At 37.2% G+C, this 16,265-nt stretch overlaps 1 protein-coding gene across 2 annotated transcripts in view; it reads left to right on the top strand.

Annotated features, from left to right (window-relative positions):
* The window catches only part of caln1 (calneuron 1), an 80,684-nt gene extending 66,702 nt beyond the window's left edge, over positions 1-13,982 (top strand). For both annotated transcript variants that reach the window (XM_053507481.1, XM_053507480.1), the window contains exons 5-6: positions 8,964-9,120; positions 13,789-13,982. In XM_053507481.1, the coding sequence (XP_053363456.1) occupies positions 8,964-9,120; positions 13,789-13,916 (285 nt within the window). In that variant the 3' untranslated portion in view covers positions 13,917-13,982. The remainder of the gene's footprint in view (positions 1-8,963; positions 9,121-13,788) is intronic.
* Positions 13,983-16,265: the final 2,283 nt, after the last annotated feature.

The raw sequence follows: 16,265 nt of genomic DNA, 5'->3' as shown, positions 1-16,265 counted from the left end.
AGAGTGGTTTGATGAACATGAAAGTGAAGTCCTGATCTAAATCACCAGATCTAAATATTATGGAGCAACTTTGGAGTGTTTTGGAGGAGCGAGTCAGGAAACGTTTTCCTCCACCAGCATCACGTAGTGACCTGGCTAGTATTTTGCAAGACGAATGGCTCAAAATCCCTCTGGCCACTGTGTAGGACTTGTATCTGTCATTCCCAAGACGAATTGATGCTGTATTGGCCCTACACCATACTAATGAATTATTGTGGTCTAAAGCCAGGCACTGTATACTCAGTGTCCAAAAGATTCAAGAATTCATTGTGATATTAATTTGCATATAGACAAAGTCAGTGTCAGATAATTCAAGAATTAATATTATTAAAAGACAGAATGATTTGACTTTATGGACCACCCATATAATATTATATTTATCTGTCACATCTCCAAGGGTGTGAACTGTTTGATATGAGACTTTTACTCATTTTGGCAAATTATTTTCTTCTGGCATACAAGGTTGTCTACAATAAGTGTTTAACTAAAATCCCACTTGTATTTTAGAAGATTTAAATTTCCGCTTTGTTGGCAAACTACTACAAGGAGCGACTACATTACACAACAAAGTGCGACATATCCTGGATGACTTGTTTTACATGATCAGTGAAGCGAACCTGTCTTCTGTGCAGAATAGTGGCTGCTGTGAGTGAACTAAATATGTTCAGTGGATTTTTTGTGAATGTTGAATTTTAAAAAGACTCACACTCAGGAATTGCAACTCCAGCTTTCAGGAACTACTGGTATGTGTTGCTTAATGTCTGAAATAAGTTCTATGATATAGGATTTTGGGCAATTTGGATGTTGTGCAAGCACCATATTATATGCTTAACAAAAAAAAACACATTATTTAGTAATATGACTAACACTGTTTTTGCTCCATTTGGGAGCCATGATGCATATTTAAAAGAACGTTAAGCAGAAAACTATTCAATACATATGTGCTAGTGTTTTGCATTTGTTAATTCTGGTTATGTCTGCTCTGTGCTGTTCCCCATTGTGATTCATGAACTCTATTACAACTTAAGTGTATACGCAGGTTTTTTAGTGGAAGAATGCAAGAATAGTTTATTAGGACCCCTGTAGGTATGTGCACTATACCTACAGGAGTGCCATAAAGGATGGGTAAGTAGGCACAATTCTAGGTGACTCTGCATGACAGAAAGCCCCCCAAAAATGGCATGGCTATTGATAACGGTTGGCTTTTTTAAGGGTGAGGACCCAGTATACTAGGTTTATAAGACGCCTAAAACCTCTAATGCGGCTCCTGCACACAGTACCTGTTCTGTAATAAGGTGCTGTTGCCAGCTACTGAAGTGAGACTGAACCTTGTAGAGGTGGAGACTGATGATGCATTTATAATTTTTATTTTAGAGTATTTTTTTTATGTTTCTAGTAATCAGCAATCTTTGAAATTAAGGTATTATGTGCAACAAAACAAAACATCTTCTCTTGTTACAAGTTGCTGCATTTAAGTGTTACAATTTAGTGACTCACAAAAAGAGCTACAATTGAATTTTTTTTGTTGTTTTTGTTAAAACACAACCAATATATTATTAATATAAAAATTTCATACTTAATGTGCCACAATCACAACTACAGGCTGATTAATCCATTGTGACAAAACTCGGAGGGAAAGTTAATTTGATATAAGCACATAAATGTATGCGTTTTTCACCCTTATGGGTCACAGAATGCACAATATACTGTAGTCTCTACTTTATCTGACAATTTGGCTTAAATTGTTACAGTAGATAAATCCATATCTGTAAGCATCTCCAAGTTTTGCTGAGACTGCAGCTTGAGAAGGAAATTATTAGTGGACAACAACTTCCAAGGCTTGGCAGTGGCCTTGCTTATAAATGAAGAAAGTTTCTTGAGCCCATAACAGTATAGACTGTGTATGCTAACAAAAGTAGACTCCAGCCTGTGGTACTATTCATGCTAACAGAAGTAGACTCCCAAAAAAACAAATGCTGAACAAGCAACTCTCCTTCGGCAAACTTCAATTCAAACTGGCTCAACAGAATGATTTCACTTTCTGTGTTTGGCAGGATGTTAATATGGTACTGTCCACTAACCATGGTGACACTGAGAAAGAGTCAGTAAAGAGAAGGAGGCAAATATGCAGCCAGAATGAAGTTGTAATAGTAGAACTCTAGTTCTTAATGCCAGCAAAAACACATGAAAGGTGTAGATTCGCCAGATCAAATGGTTCCATATTATCTCTTCCAGCATCAGTTAAAGAAATGTTGGAGATGGATTTACTTTCACTTCTTGGCTGTCAGATGCTGCAGGATGTGCTGGAGGACATTCTCAGCCAGGAAAAAGAAATGCTAACAGGAGCTGCAAAAATGTTTTATATATAAATTCCTAAAGAACAAATAATAAAGGATTTCTATAGAAAAATAAATGAGTATACTGTATGGCATGAGTACGTCTCTGTGCTAGCTGGAGGCCAAACTATAAAAGTTGGAGTCTAGTTTAATCTTCAGGCTACATCACCTACTGGAAATTTCATCTTGCTATGTTGTTGGGTGTGAGAGCAGAAAGAGCAATGGCTTTACGTTTAATTTAATCACATACCAGCTTTTATTGTCAGTTAAAAAAAAAAAATTTAACATGATGACATAATGTGATGAAATGGTCTTACTGAACCAATCATGCTCATATTTGTAATGCCCACTTTGAGAACTAGGGGAAATTATGTTAGGTGATTTCTCTCATGACTCTCCAAGCATACCAGGATATCAGAAAAATATGTTGTACATGTTTAGGTACCATAAGGTAATATTTATATAGTACCATTGTTTGTATGTAACATTAATTAAATACCACAGTGAATGTTAAAACTAACATATATAATAGGATACAATATGTACAAACATACCAAAGTGGATACCTTCTGAGCCACTACTATACCTACCTACAGTACAGTACTTATGGTATTCACCAAATTACTGTTGTACATTCCATAGTACTAGCACAGTACATGCCACATTAACTATTCTGATACTCTATAAAGTCCTACGGTGCCTACCATTTTAATGTCAAAAGTACCATTTTTATGCTATTGTATATTATGATATGTATATAGTACAAACCACAGGAAAATTTCTTATGAGCCAGATAATAAGAATGGATGGATCTGCCAGATCAAATGGTTGCAAATTATTTCTTCCAAGATCAATCAAAGAAATAGTGGAGGAGGGTTTTCTTCCATTTCTTGGCTGTCATATTGGCTGATGCTACAATACTTAGATAGTTGCGAGTTGTGCTGGAAGCTCTAAAGATTCTGCAGTAGTGTCAGAGCGCGCATCCATTGTAAATGGTATAAGTCTGCAATTCTGGTCCCAGTGATTAATGCTCCTCCCAAAAAATGAATATTATTCTATAGAATTTCAGTTCTGTATAGGAAAATACAGAAATACAGTTCTGTAAAAAAAAAAAAAAAAAGGTTGGAATGTTTTTTTTTTGTTCCTAATATACAACTCTCTCCATTTACTAATACTTGAAACCAGCACACTAGCTTGTACATTTATTACCTGATCAGGAATCAAACCCTAGCCATAGCAATGAACCCACTAAAGACAAACCACTGTCTCCTTAAGAAGCTAGTATCTCTCCACCATAACTGCAGCATTATATAAGGATGGATTTGCTCCACAATCTAAGCTCTCTTGGGACGCAAATAGATAATTTAAGAGAATCTACTCGTTATCAAAAACTGAGTAACAATGGTTAGATTTTTGTAAAGGGGAGCTTTTGTGTGGACATTTTATGGCAGAGAATAAATAAGAAAAGTCTAAACAGTTGATGGGATTTAGTTTGAAAGGAAACATTCTATTTAAAAAGAAAGTAAAAGTTAAAAAGAGGCATGAATATCTTCTTGAGAAATTCTTTAAAGATCTATAGAAGTATGTTTTAATTCTGCAGATCATCAGTGTCATACAGTTTCAGTTAAATGATGATGACATACAGTAATTGTGTACAGTAAAAAATATATTATATTTTTACATAGTTATAGTTATTGCTTTACCAATAAAAATAAAAATATAGCAACTTTTTTTTGTTGTTGTTTACTGATTTAAAAAAATATATATAATTATTAATGAACATTAGCGAAATGGAATAAATTACAATAAAAACCACACATTTAAGCTCAAATGGTTTTATGTCAATGTTCTGCCTGCTTCAGAAGCTAAGAAATTGAGTGTTTTAGTGATCATTGGCAATTCTGCCAAGTTTTTTTTTCAAAAATGCTAAGGTTTTAGAATGCTTTATAGACGCCTTAGGTTTAAATGCAGTAATAGTCTTTTTTATGGGTCTAAATAAATGTGTTACCATTACAGAACCATTATATGCTCATTTACTATAGTTAAGACATTATACACTCAAACCACTTAAACCACCCTCAGAACTTTTTTCAGTTTTCTATCAGTCTTTCTCTACATAACAGTAAAAAGAGGTATGGTCTAGAAATCTCTTTTTTGGTTGTCTTTCTGGAACGAACTATCACAAACAGTCCAAGTGAAAGCCTGCAGTTTATTGTTTTTCTATCACAAAGGGCTCCAACTATAACTTTTTCTCTTTTTTTTAACAAATTGAAAAAGCAAAAAAAAAAAAAAAAGTCTTTGAAAGAAACATTTAAGAGCTATTAAATTTACATTTTATTTTATTATTGTTTATTTTCTTAAGATTGGGGTTCTTTAATGGCTGGGCTGTGTTCTGCCCCTCTATGACTGAAATAAGAGAATCCAGTTTTGTTTCATGACATTTAGAGGAAATAAGACTTTAAGACTTAAACTTATATATACTGCAGAATGATTTTTGTCACATAAAAAAGTAGTACTTAGTGAGAATTGTAAAATTGTAAAATGTTATATAAACTATCACTTTAGACAATGATCTGCTGTGGCCTTTTTAAGTTATATTTTGAATCATTGTATAAAGTATTTGACCAAATTGTCCAATGACCAAATGTTTTAATTTCAAAATGCAGCCACCAGGATTCAGCATTAAAAGTATTGCATTTCTGATTGGTGACATTTGCTGTAGATATTCAAGGAAATGTGATAATTTAACATTTTCAAACTTCTTTAATCTTCAACCTTTACATATGTAATACTATTGTCATGACAATGCTGTACACTCTATTTGTTGGACATTTCTGACTGAACCATGGTGCTTATTGCAACCATCTGAAGTTTAAAGTATACTGTACATAAAACAAAGTGTAGATTCCCCTGCTGATGGTTCTTTTCCTCTGTGTGACTTGGGATATTATCTGTCAGCTTAAAATAGATAAATAAATACAAACTGCTTGCTGGTAAATGTAACTGCAGCTGTAAAAAATACTGGTGCAATAAAATTACATTTAAAACAGTCCATATTTTTAAGAGTGAAAATGCCAATTTAGTATGAAAGTTTTTAATCATTTGTGTAATTAAAAGCAATAAAAAAAGAAATTGGAGTACAAATGAAACTGATTGCTAAGTCACTGTTTTATGACTGAATCATTCATTTGTGTAGTGTCTCTTTCACTCTCTTTTTCTCTCTCTCACTCACAAGCGCACACACACCCACTCTTTTGAGACTGGCCACCGCTCCAGTGCCCTGTAGTGGGTGCATGCTGGTAGGTTGTTAAGCGGACCAAAGCACAGCATGGAGGATGTATCAATAAACCTTTCACTGTTTTCCAGGGACAACTCAATGTAAGCCAATAAGAGTGGCCTTAATCCCACTATGCTCAGCATGCAGAACGGTCAATATTCTTCTGTCACATTTCATTAGTCCCGGGGTGAGACTCCTCACCTTTTAATGTCAGGCTATCCAATGCAGCCACTAACTGTTACCATTGTTGATTTTTATTGTAAAGACTTATGTACTGCACAAAAAGATATAATTTAAAATTAGCCAACACTTCTTAGGCAATGAAATGAAAAGAACTGAAATCCCACTTGTTTTTCTTGACTTAGAGCAGTGGAACTGTTTTGATGTAATAGATGATGATGGGTGTGTATCGGCATGTGGGCAGACATATAAACATGGTAATTCTCTTGTAGTACAAGGGAGTTAATAGATTTTTTTTCTTTGATTTACAGACACTCCTTTTGTGTGAACCTGGTGGAGTGCAGCGATAACTCTGAAAGCTGGTAGCTCAGTTCCAGGTCTAGCCCTCAAAGAACGCCTGAACAGGCTGATAATGTGGAAGCTTTAATCTTTGTGTTCTTCAGAGATTAAAATATAGAGTAGAGAACAGATAATAGTCCGGTGTGCATGTCTTTCCCTAAGTGGAAAAAATATATATAGGAAAAAAAGCACAGTGCTGAGAAGAATGTTTCTGCTTTCTGCTGCTCTTCAGCAGAAGTGATCGTGTACCAATGCAGCCAAGTAATGATGCTCCAGCTGTGGGTCAGCTGAAGGGCATGTTCAATCAGTGTTTATTATGTCTCTTGAAAAGCCTAGAACAATCATAACTCTTATCAGTAAGACTAGGCATGATTTATGGCATGGATCTCAAGAAATAGAAATAAACATAAAGCAGAAGAAAGGCAAACCAGCAGGCAAACAGGAAACTTTCATTACAGGGCTAATTTTGTCTGATTTCCTCTCAGGAAAGGCAGGTAAAGTGTCCAGGACTACAACGATGTAGCATATTCATGTAATGGCTTTTTTTAAGCTTATATGGACTAATGCTTATTTTGTATATGTTTTCGTCTAGTCAAAATGTGTTACAGTAAATTAGTGTGCATGCAGTGGGCAATCTTTATGTGTTCCTCTTTTAAACTTTATTGTTAAAGGAGCAATAAAGTAATACCAGTGGCAGCATGCATACTGTAGCAGTAATCATTCATAAGCTTGCCAACTACTCTAATGACCTGTTGTGTTTCTCTATGAGCCACATAAATAAGATGCTAACCCTGGCATCCATTTTCATTTTAAACAAGCTTGACATGAACCATTGTACAGTCCAAACAAGTTACTGTGAGTTACTAGAAGTGAGTTCTATTAACCAATAATTCCAACTTCTCTTTTTTTTCCAGAGGTTATTTTTTCTAACCACTAAGAGTTAAACCACTTCATGAACCTTTCTCCAGCACATGCTCAAGGCTTTCAGTAGGGTAAAGGTCAAGATGGTGTACTAGCCAATTCATGTAATAAAATAATTCCTCATTTCAAATCCCTGTTTACAGTTTATGCCTAATGAATCTTGGCACTGTTATCCTGGAATCTGCCTGTGCCATCAGGGAAGGAAAAATTCCATTGATTCAAATTCAAATTTAAATTTGAATCATTTGACCTGATAACCTAGTCATTCAGTACATTGTCTAAATTAATTTTATTGCCTCGTAACATTGCTCTGGAATTTGGTCAATGATGCTTTTCCATTGCTTTATGAATGCCAAATTGGGACCTTTTTCATGATTAGCCTCATTACAAGTGAAGTTATTATGGCCACATTGCTGTTTAGTCCCAATCCTGATCATGTCACATTTTGTGTGTTTGTGGAAATGCTTTACTTTCACCTTTAAATATAGCTCTAATTTCTACTGTCACTTTCTTTATATCACAATCTTTCATGTTATTAATAGATTAGACAGTACAGAATCAAGCTCTAGTAATTTCATCGATTCTCATAATTGCTGTCTTTGCTTGATGCAAGACCATAATTTGACCCTTTTGAAACATGACCTCGGGATATGTCTTCCAATATGTTTTTTTATATATATATATATATATATATATATATAAGAAGCCTCTCACTATACCAGTTATGGTTAAGAGTTGTTGCCAGCTGAAACATACTAATCAATGTAGTACCAGTATCCAATCATAGTACTTAATATTTGCTCATTTCAGTCCAAACAGTGACTTTTCTTGGCTAACCATTGCTGCTTTAAAAAAAATGAAAATTGCTTGGTAAAGTTATATAAATGAAAATGTATCAACACTTCATTAATCACGATTTTGGCATGGAAAAGTGTATGTGTACTGTGGTGAACCTCAGGCATGTGTCAACCTTGCTTTATATGTTTCCGGCAGGGCCAACCTTTAACAGACCTAAAAGTAGATGTTAAACAAAAAAATTGCTAGACAAAATCCTACAGACTCAAATATAGAATACAAAAATGTCAGACTTTTAAAAAGCCATAATGGTGATTTCGTTCCAAACCTTGTGTCGTAGTTTACTGAAAGCCATTCTGTGCAAGGTTAAGCCTACGTGGAGTATTTTTTAACTAATCATTTTATTCCATTTTTAAATCTAATTTTCTTTTGCTGAGTGCATTTGCTGCTAACTTAAATGACTTGCCACAACCCAGGAAAGTAGTGCAAAGCACTACTGATGTACCAATATGTCCTTTTGTGTTGCTTACAATAACATGATATTAGCAGAGATTTCTTGGATGAATGATTAACCGAGTATGCAAATTCTGTTTTATGCAAATTCCGAGTATGCAAAGTCATTTTAGGGGAAGGTCAAATTTTAGTATAACTCGTAATAAGGCACAATAGTACTGTTATTGGCAAAAAAAAAAATGCCCAATACGGCTTCTTTCAGAAAACCTTGCACAAAAGCAGTTAACATTCTGTTAGAGCTCACTCTAATTAAACTGCATGGGCAGAGCAGAAAGGTGATAACAGCCCCACTCTTTCATATCCCTGTGTAGTCTATCTTCATTCAACCTAAACATTGCAGCTTTTAAGCATTATCTTACTTCATTCTATACTGTACCCGAACACCATCTAAAAACCTAATGATTTTAAAACCAAAATGTAGTTTTTAAATATTTGTCTATACACAGTACAGTATGTGGCATTTTCCTATTCAACTGTAATGATTATTTTGACATAAATAAACAGTTCAGAATTAAGGTTTAATACGATCATTTTCATGATGTTAGTCTGTTTCTTTTTTGCAGTTTGACATGCAGCGAATAACATTAGAGGAACTCAAGCACATCCTGTTCCATGCCTTTCGGGATCACCTTACAATGAAGGACATCGAGAACATTATCATCAACGAGGAGGAGAGCCTGAATGAGAATTCAGGGAACTGCCATACAGAGTTTGAAGGAGGTAAGGTGGATCCGCGTTTGTGTGTGTGTGTGTGTGTGTGCATGTTGTTGCAACATGTTTCTAAATCAGCAAATAATTTGTCATTGCTTTTATTAGGGCTATATGAGACATTATTAAAAATTAAAATGCTTACAGTGAATAATTAAATGACATTAAAAACTTGTATGAATTTCCGTACCTGGCTTTTGAGGGAGTGTGATGGGTGAGACTATGAGCCAAGATGCACACAATTCCAAGTGCAGTGTTTACAAGCACCACAAACGAGGAGCTCCAGCTTTCAGGACTCATTCCTGGACTGATACAATGCAATTATCAACTGTCAACCAGTCCAAGGACAAGAGAGTGTGTCTGAGCTCGAGTGTGAGCAAGTTTCCATAGTATTACAGCCACTAGCATGAGCAGCTGTGGCAGCCAGGGTCTTGTTGGCCATTCCAGGTGCATGCTTCTATGTGAGAGACAGAGCAGAGCATGACCATTACTCTGATGCTCAAACAGATCAGGACATTTTTGACACTGTATTGAGGAGGTAGGAAGAAGGCCACTCTTAATTCTAGCAGGTAAACCAGTTCTGCCCTTCCATTGCTGGTCGATATGCTCTCTCTAGTGAGAGAGGTGACAATGGTGGGGTACACCCTGGACAGGGTGCCAATCCATTGCAGGGCACACATACTAGCACACTCATTCACACTACGGCAATTTGGGAACGCCAGTTTACCTAATTTGCAGGTCTTTAGACTGTGGGAGGAAACCCACCAAGCACGGAAAGAACATGCAAACTCCAGGAATCGAGCCTGGCTGGGAATCGAACCTGGATCCTGGAGGTGCAAGGTCACAGTGCTAACCATTACACCACTGTGTTGCCTCAGTCATGATTACAGCATCCTTAATAGGAGCCAGGTTCGCTTTCGTCATGCGATCAGGAACTGTAGGTCTGCAGTTGTCGAGGATACCTTAATGGTGCTCAATGGGCAGTGTTTTTAGCAATGAACAATCCCTTTGACAGCCTTTTTTCTTCATTGGCAGACTCTGTAGGCGGCGCTTTTGATGTGGGCAAGTGAGACATCCAGACCTGTGTGTTTGCTTTTATATGATGTTTAAAATATTTGCATCTTTGATTATCTCCTTAAGGACTTTTTGAGAACATAGGAGTGTTGGTTATTACCATATGGTTAGTCTATTTTATTCAGTCATATTCACTATTGCGAAGAATAAAATATCTTTTCTAGGACTTCTTTGACCACAGGCCAAAGAGCAGCCCAGGAATGCAGGACCGACTTTACAGCTTTAATTGTAAATGCTCCCATATTGTGCACTGTGCCAGCTCCTAATCTATCAGAATTGCTGTGCTTTAGGTCATGAGCCATAGTGTGTGGCTTTAGTCCTAACCTTTGAACTGATTTCAAGCCATTCATCAAGATTAGAAGGAAAGCCTAGATTAGTACGGTATATTTGCCAGTGCCATGCATCTGGAGGTTCAGGAGGTTCTGCCAATTGTCCTGACTTCAATCGATCCAGCAGCCAAGCAGTCCAAGTCTATACAGCAGGTTTTATAGCAAATGGAGGGAAACATTCAGTTTAGCACTGTGAGTGCCACCAGCACCATGGAGCAGCAGGCTCAGTCTACTAGTGTGACTGCAGCTGTCACTTTTAGTTAGCAGGATTCCAGGTAGCCACAGTCCTGAAAGCAAGGTTGAACAAACTCTCCAGGGTTATGAATGATTCTATCCTGTGAACCTAAATGAAACTGTGGTGCCAAGTCAGCAGCTCAGTGTTCGGAATGCAGAAGGTGGCACAATGGCAATAAGGGGACCTGCATGCTGGCCCCTTGGTAGTGCTGGTTGATTTGAGGTAATTGGAGGTACATAGATGCCCTTGTCCTCTGATCCAGAGTGAACTCAGAGTAAGTGGGGCATGGCAATTGAGGAGTGCAAATGCCCTGCCCATGTTCACAACAATAGCTTGAGTGGATTTAAAGGAAATAGATGGAGCTGCACAATCCTAATCTTAAGTAAATGTAAAACTTAAACTTAGAACTAAATGTAACTGTAATATAAACAGACAACGTACAATATGAGATGCTTTGGGATGGATCTGATGAAATATAGTATAAATGATTGTACATAATGCTTTCAGGTTTTATTACCATCTAGGATGTCATAGTAATATATGTTTTTTTATTGTCACAATGCCACAAACACTGTAACTTTTTCATGTGCTGTTTGTTTAATGGTGTATGTCCTTATAAAATGCTAAATGAACAGGCAACTCCACATCTTGAACATCCTGGCCCTTTCCCCATGTCATTAAAACAGAAGGAAGAAATTAAAGAATCCTTAAAGAAGACTTCTTTAGGCATGAAACTCTTCCATATTCATGAGTAAAAGGCTTTTCATTCTTTATGTCAAGCTTAAGGTCCCTCTAGACAAAAGTCATAAAATATTATTTTAATACATACAGTGGGGCAAAAAAGTATTTAGTCAGCCACCAATGCCCATTCCTCCATGCAGATCTCCTCTAGAGCAGTGATGTTTTGGGGCTGTTGCTGAGCAACACGGACTTTCAACTCCCTCCAAAGATTTTTTTATAGGGTTGAGATCTGGAGACTGGCTAGGCCACTCCAGGACCTTAAAATGCTTCTTACAAAGCCACTCCTTCGTTGCCCGGGCGGTGTGTTTGGGATCATTGTCATGCTAAAAGACCCAGCTACATTTCATCTTCAATACCCTTGCTAATGGAAAGAGGTTTTCACTCAAAATCTTATGATACATGGCCTCATTTATTCTTTCTTTTACACGGATCAATCATCCTGGTCCCTTTGCAGAAAACCAGCCCAAAAGCATGACGTTTCCACCCCCATGCTTCACAGTAGGTATGCTGTTCTTTGGATGCAACTCAGCATTCTTTCTCCTCCATACACAAAGTTTTATTTTGGTTTTATCTGACCATATGACATTCTCCCAATCCTCTTCTGGATCATCCAAATGCTCTCTAGCAAAATTCAGACAGGCCTGGACCATCATCCTGGACACGTACTGGCTTAAGCAGGGGGACACGTCTGGTACCGCAGGATTTGAGTCCCGGGCGGCGCAGTGTGTTACCGATGGTAGCCTTTGTTACTTTGGTCCCCGCTGTCTGCAGGTCATTCACTAGGTCCCCCCGTGTGGTGCTGGGATTTTTGCCCCCATGGGGTGAGATCTTGCGTGAAGTACAAGATTAAGGGAGATTATAAGTGGTCTTGTATGTCTTCCATTTTCTAATAATTGCTCCCACAGTTGATTTCTCTACACCAAGCTGCTTACCTATTGCAGATTCAGTCTTCCCAGCCTGGTGCAGGTCTACAGTTGTGTTTCTGGTGTCCTTTGACAGCTCTTTGGTCTTGGCCATAGTGGAGTTTGGAGTGTGACTGTTTGAGGTTTTGGACAGGTGTCTTTTATACTGATAACAGATGCCATTAATACAGGTAACGAGTGGAGGACAGAGGAGCCTCTTAAAGAAGAAATTACAGGTCTGTGAGAGACAGAAATCTTGCCTGTTTGTAGGTGACCAAATACTTATTTTCCACCATAATTTGCAAATAAATTCTTTAAAAATACTACAATGTCATTTTCTGGATTTTCTTTTTTTATTTTGTCTCTCATAGGTGAGGTATACCTATAATGATAATTACAGGCCTCTCTCATCTTTTTAAGTGGGAGAACTTACACAATTGGTGGCTGACTATATACTTTTTTACCCCACTGTAAGTGCACCTAAAGCAGTTATCAGTTTTACGCCTCTATTTACGGAAAGATTTCATCATAAATTCTCGTTTGACTTGAATTGTACTTATTGCGGTACATTACACACATGGTGATGTATTTATGGTAATTGTGGCTGTGCCATAGTGCTTTTGAATTCCTAATTTTATTGGACAACAGCAGATCAGACAAGAGTGCCCGCTGTGAATTGTAAAAAGACTAATAATAAAGTGACTGCAAAAGTTACCTAGGCAAGAAAAGGTTGCTATGATTGCTTTCATTGTGGAGCTGTTTATTTAATATTTGTGGCACCTCAAGTGTCAGCACTTTAGCAGTCAGAGTTGGAACTGTTCTTTTAAAGGAAAGCCCGAGGAGAGAGGAAAGTGTGCTTTGCGCATTCTCTGTAACAAGCTGCATGCACTTAGTACTGAAAGACTGTTTTAGCCGCTGTAATGTAAGCCATAAGAGTAAGCCACAATGTAAGTTATGTCATAAGATAAAGAATGACTGACTTTGGGAGATTACAGTGACTCCATTTTATAGATTTTTTTTCTATAACAGCAAACCCATGGTCTTTTATTCTATTTTCCAAATCTAGAATTTGTTGCCTATAAAGCGTTTGGTATTAATATGTGTATCAAAAGGTATTGTGTGACTTAGGCTACCCACACATTCATATCAGGCCAAAAAGTGCCTAAAATACAGGGGAGGAGGGGATGATTAAACGTGAGAAACCATATAGTTTGTTCCACTGTGTATTCCAGAGGTACATTAAAACATTTTCAATCTGAGGCACCTACATAGCCATAGTTTAAAGTAGATTATCATTTCTCCAACCCTGCTGTCATTTAATCGTATGTTTGTTCGCAGCCATCGCAGCTGTTCTGAGGCCAGAGTAAAACATGTCTCTTTGTTTCTTTCTTCACTTCAGTCCATCCAACAAAGAAGAACCGACAGACGTGTGTGCGCAAAAGCCTGATCTGCGCCTTTGCCATGGCCTTCATCATCAGCGTTATGCTTATTGCGGCCAATCAGATGCTGCGAAATGGAATGGAATAGCGACGCCACTGTGAGCAGGGGTGTGTGGGGCGGAACCTGCATGTGCATGTCCGTCAGAGACGTCATTCCCTTCTGCCTGAACACAAAAAAAAGCCTTCAACCTGCATCCTTCAGACTAAAGAAACCAAACACCTCAGAAAAAAAGGATGGTTTTCTGTCAGGAAGGACTGCCAGCAGGGTCCATGCTTTACTGAGTCTCTTCTCCACCTCACTGGCAGGGACTTTAAAGGGCTGACTTGTTCTCTTGTTTTTTTTTTCTTCTTCTCCTCCCATGCCATCTTTGTTTCCTCAGTGCAATAACCTGTAGAAGTCTGTCAGAACCTCTTTACCGTTCTATATCTGTCTCACATTTTCATCAGGGATGTGCTGAAGAGCTGCTTCTAGGCACAGACGTGCTTTTGACTATACCTGAAATATTCATCTTGACATTATTTTAACAGCTAATCAGTGCTTTAGCTCATGCCTTTCTGTTTTTCTTAATATCCTAAATTTGATGTTAGATTATCTTAAGGCCAGTATTATCTGGGATCGTTTACCAGTGCGCACCGATAGTTATTTCCAAAAGTGCAGAGAATTTGAACACATTTTAGGTATGCACATGCATTGGTTGTGCTCCTGATACTATGCTTCCATTCCAATCCACGTTCACTATAAACACACAAGATAAAGTCACTGTCACTGACTCCCAATTGGCTGCTGTCTCCTGCCACTTGCCATGTTGTCAGAGGTTCGAGTACAATGACGTTTGACATGAATTAGCTGGTTTGACGTATAAATAGAAATTGCACGCCAATTCCAGCCCCATACCCATGACAGTTCTATAAATAACTCCAACAGGATTATCATGACAACAGACAGCATTTTATATTAGAAAGTTCTTGTTTCTTGACTCAAAAAAAAAAAAAAAAAACTCTGCACTGTAGCTTTGATATATTATTTATTAAGGTTTCTCTAACTTTATTTCAAACTCTGGTTGAAGCTACATGCTTACAGTTGTGGACCTTCTACACACATCCTGTACCTGAGTGAAAGTAAAGATACTTTAGGTAAAATGTCACTAGCAGAAGATCTTCATTTAAATTTCAGTTTGATTGTACTTAAATATCAAGAGTAGTGACTTTGCATTAGCTCTATGTAGCCTTAAAGTTAACAGGTAACGATTAAAGATCAAATTATTTACAGTTAAACATTGCGAGCATAATTCGTTCCAGAAGTGTGCTTGTATATCAAGCACTCGTATATCAAAGACTTTCACCATAAGAAATGATGGAAACTCAGATGATTCGTTCCACAACCCAAAAATATTTATATAATAATTATTAATCTATCTATCAAATTAAAATCTATTAAATGTGTGTTTGCACTGAGACCGAGCATGGGAGACGATTACCCACAATCCCGAGAGAGTAGATGGCAAGTAATGTGAATGTAGCCTTAGTCTACAGGCAGTGATATTGCCTCTTCTGAATTAGTTTTCAAAAGAAAAATTACTTGACTTTTTAATAAGCCAAATTTAGGTTGATCATGCAAAGTATAACCAGAAACAATCACTTTCAACAGTAATGTATGTGAGTAAAAAAAAAAAGGAATTTCTTTACATTTGTAGCTGAGTAGAAACTAAAACCATTAGGCTAGTTGATAATCAGTTGAACTACAAAGGTGTCATTAATAATACTTAAGTATAGTAGAAAGTTACAAGTACTATACTGTACACCACTGCCCCAAAAGCAAATCACTTTTACCCAGGGTCAAACTGGTTGTTGCACATTTCAGAGCACCATTTACATGATTTCTGGTCCACAAACTGGTTTAAAATAGTCGTCAACAAAAAAATCCACACTCTTACCAAATAATGTAGCAAAAAGTGTGAAAATGCCCCCAGGTTCCAGCCTGCGGTGGTGGTTGACAGTGATGTAAAGCCTCCAGATCAAAGCCGTTCTATGAGCTTCTCCTTTCATCCCAATAAACCCACTGTAAGTATTATGTGATATTTCATTCCAGACAGACATATAAGGATGAATAACCTTTTTTGTGTTGACCCGTTTTTTTTCCTAATGGATGTAATTTTACCTTTATTATTATTATTTTTAAAAAAAATACTATTTATATATTGACAGCATTGCTCCAAATGTTTAAACTGCACAATGGCACTGTGGATTTTTTGGAGTCATCCACAATCACAAGCTTTTTCAACAATGAATCTGCTTGGGTTGACAACTGTTCTGTGCCTGATTCAGCTCTTTTATTTCTTGTTTCGTTGGTTCATAAGAATACCAGTATGTATTGTGTATGTGTAAGCAGCATGTCGTCCCCTTCCTTTGCTTCATCCTGCATGTGATCTTGAAAGCT

The sequence above is a fragment of the Clarias gariepinus genome, chromosome 11 (genome assembly GCF_024256425.1).
Source record: "Clarias gariepinus isolate MV-2021 ecotype Netherlands chromosome 11, CGAR_prim_01v2, whole genome shotgun sequence".
In the NCBI taxonomy this organism is placed as follows: Eukaryota; Metazoa; Chordata; class Actinopteri; order Siluriformes; family Clariidae; genus Clarias; species Clarias gariepinus.
Note: the sequence above shows the minus strand (reverse complement) of the source record. Positions and strands in the feature narration are given on the sequence as shown.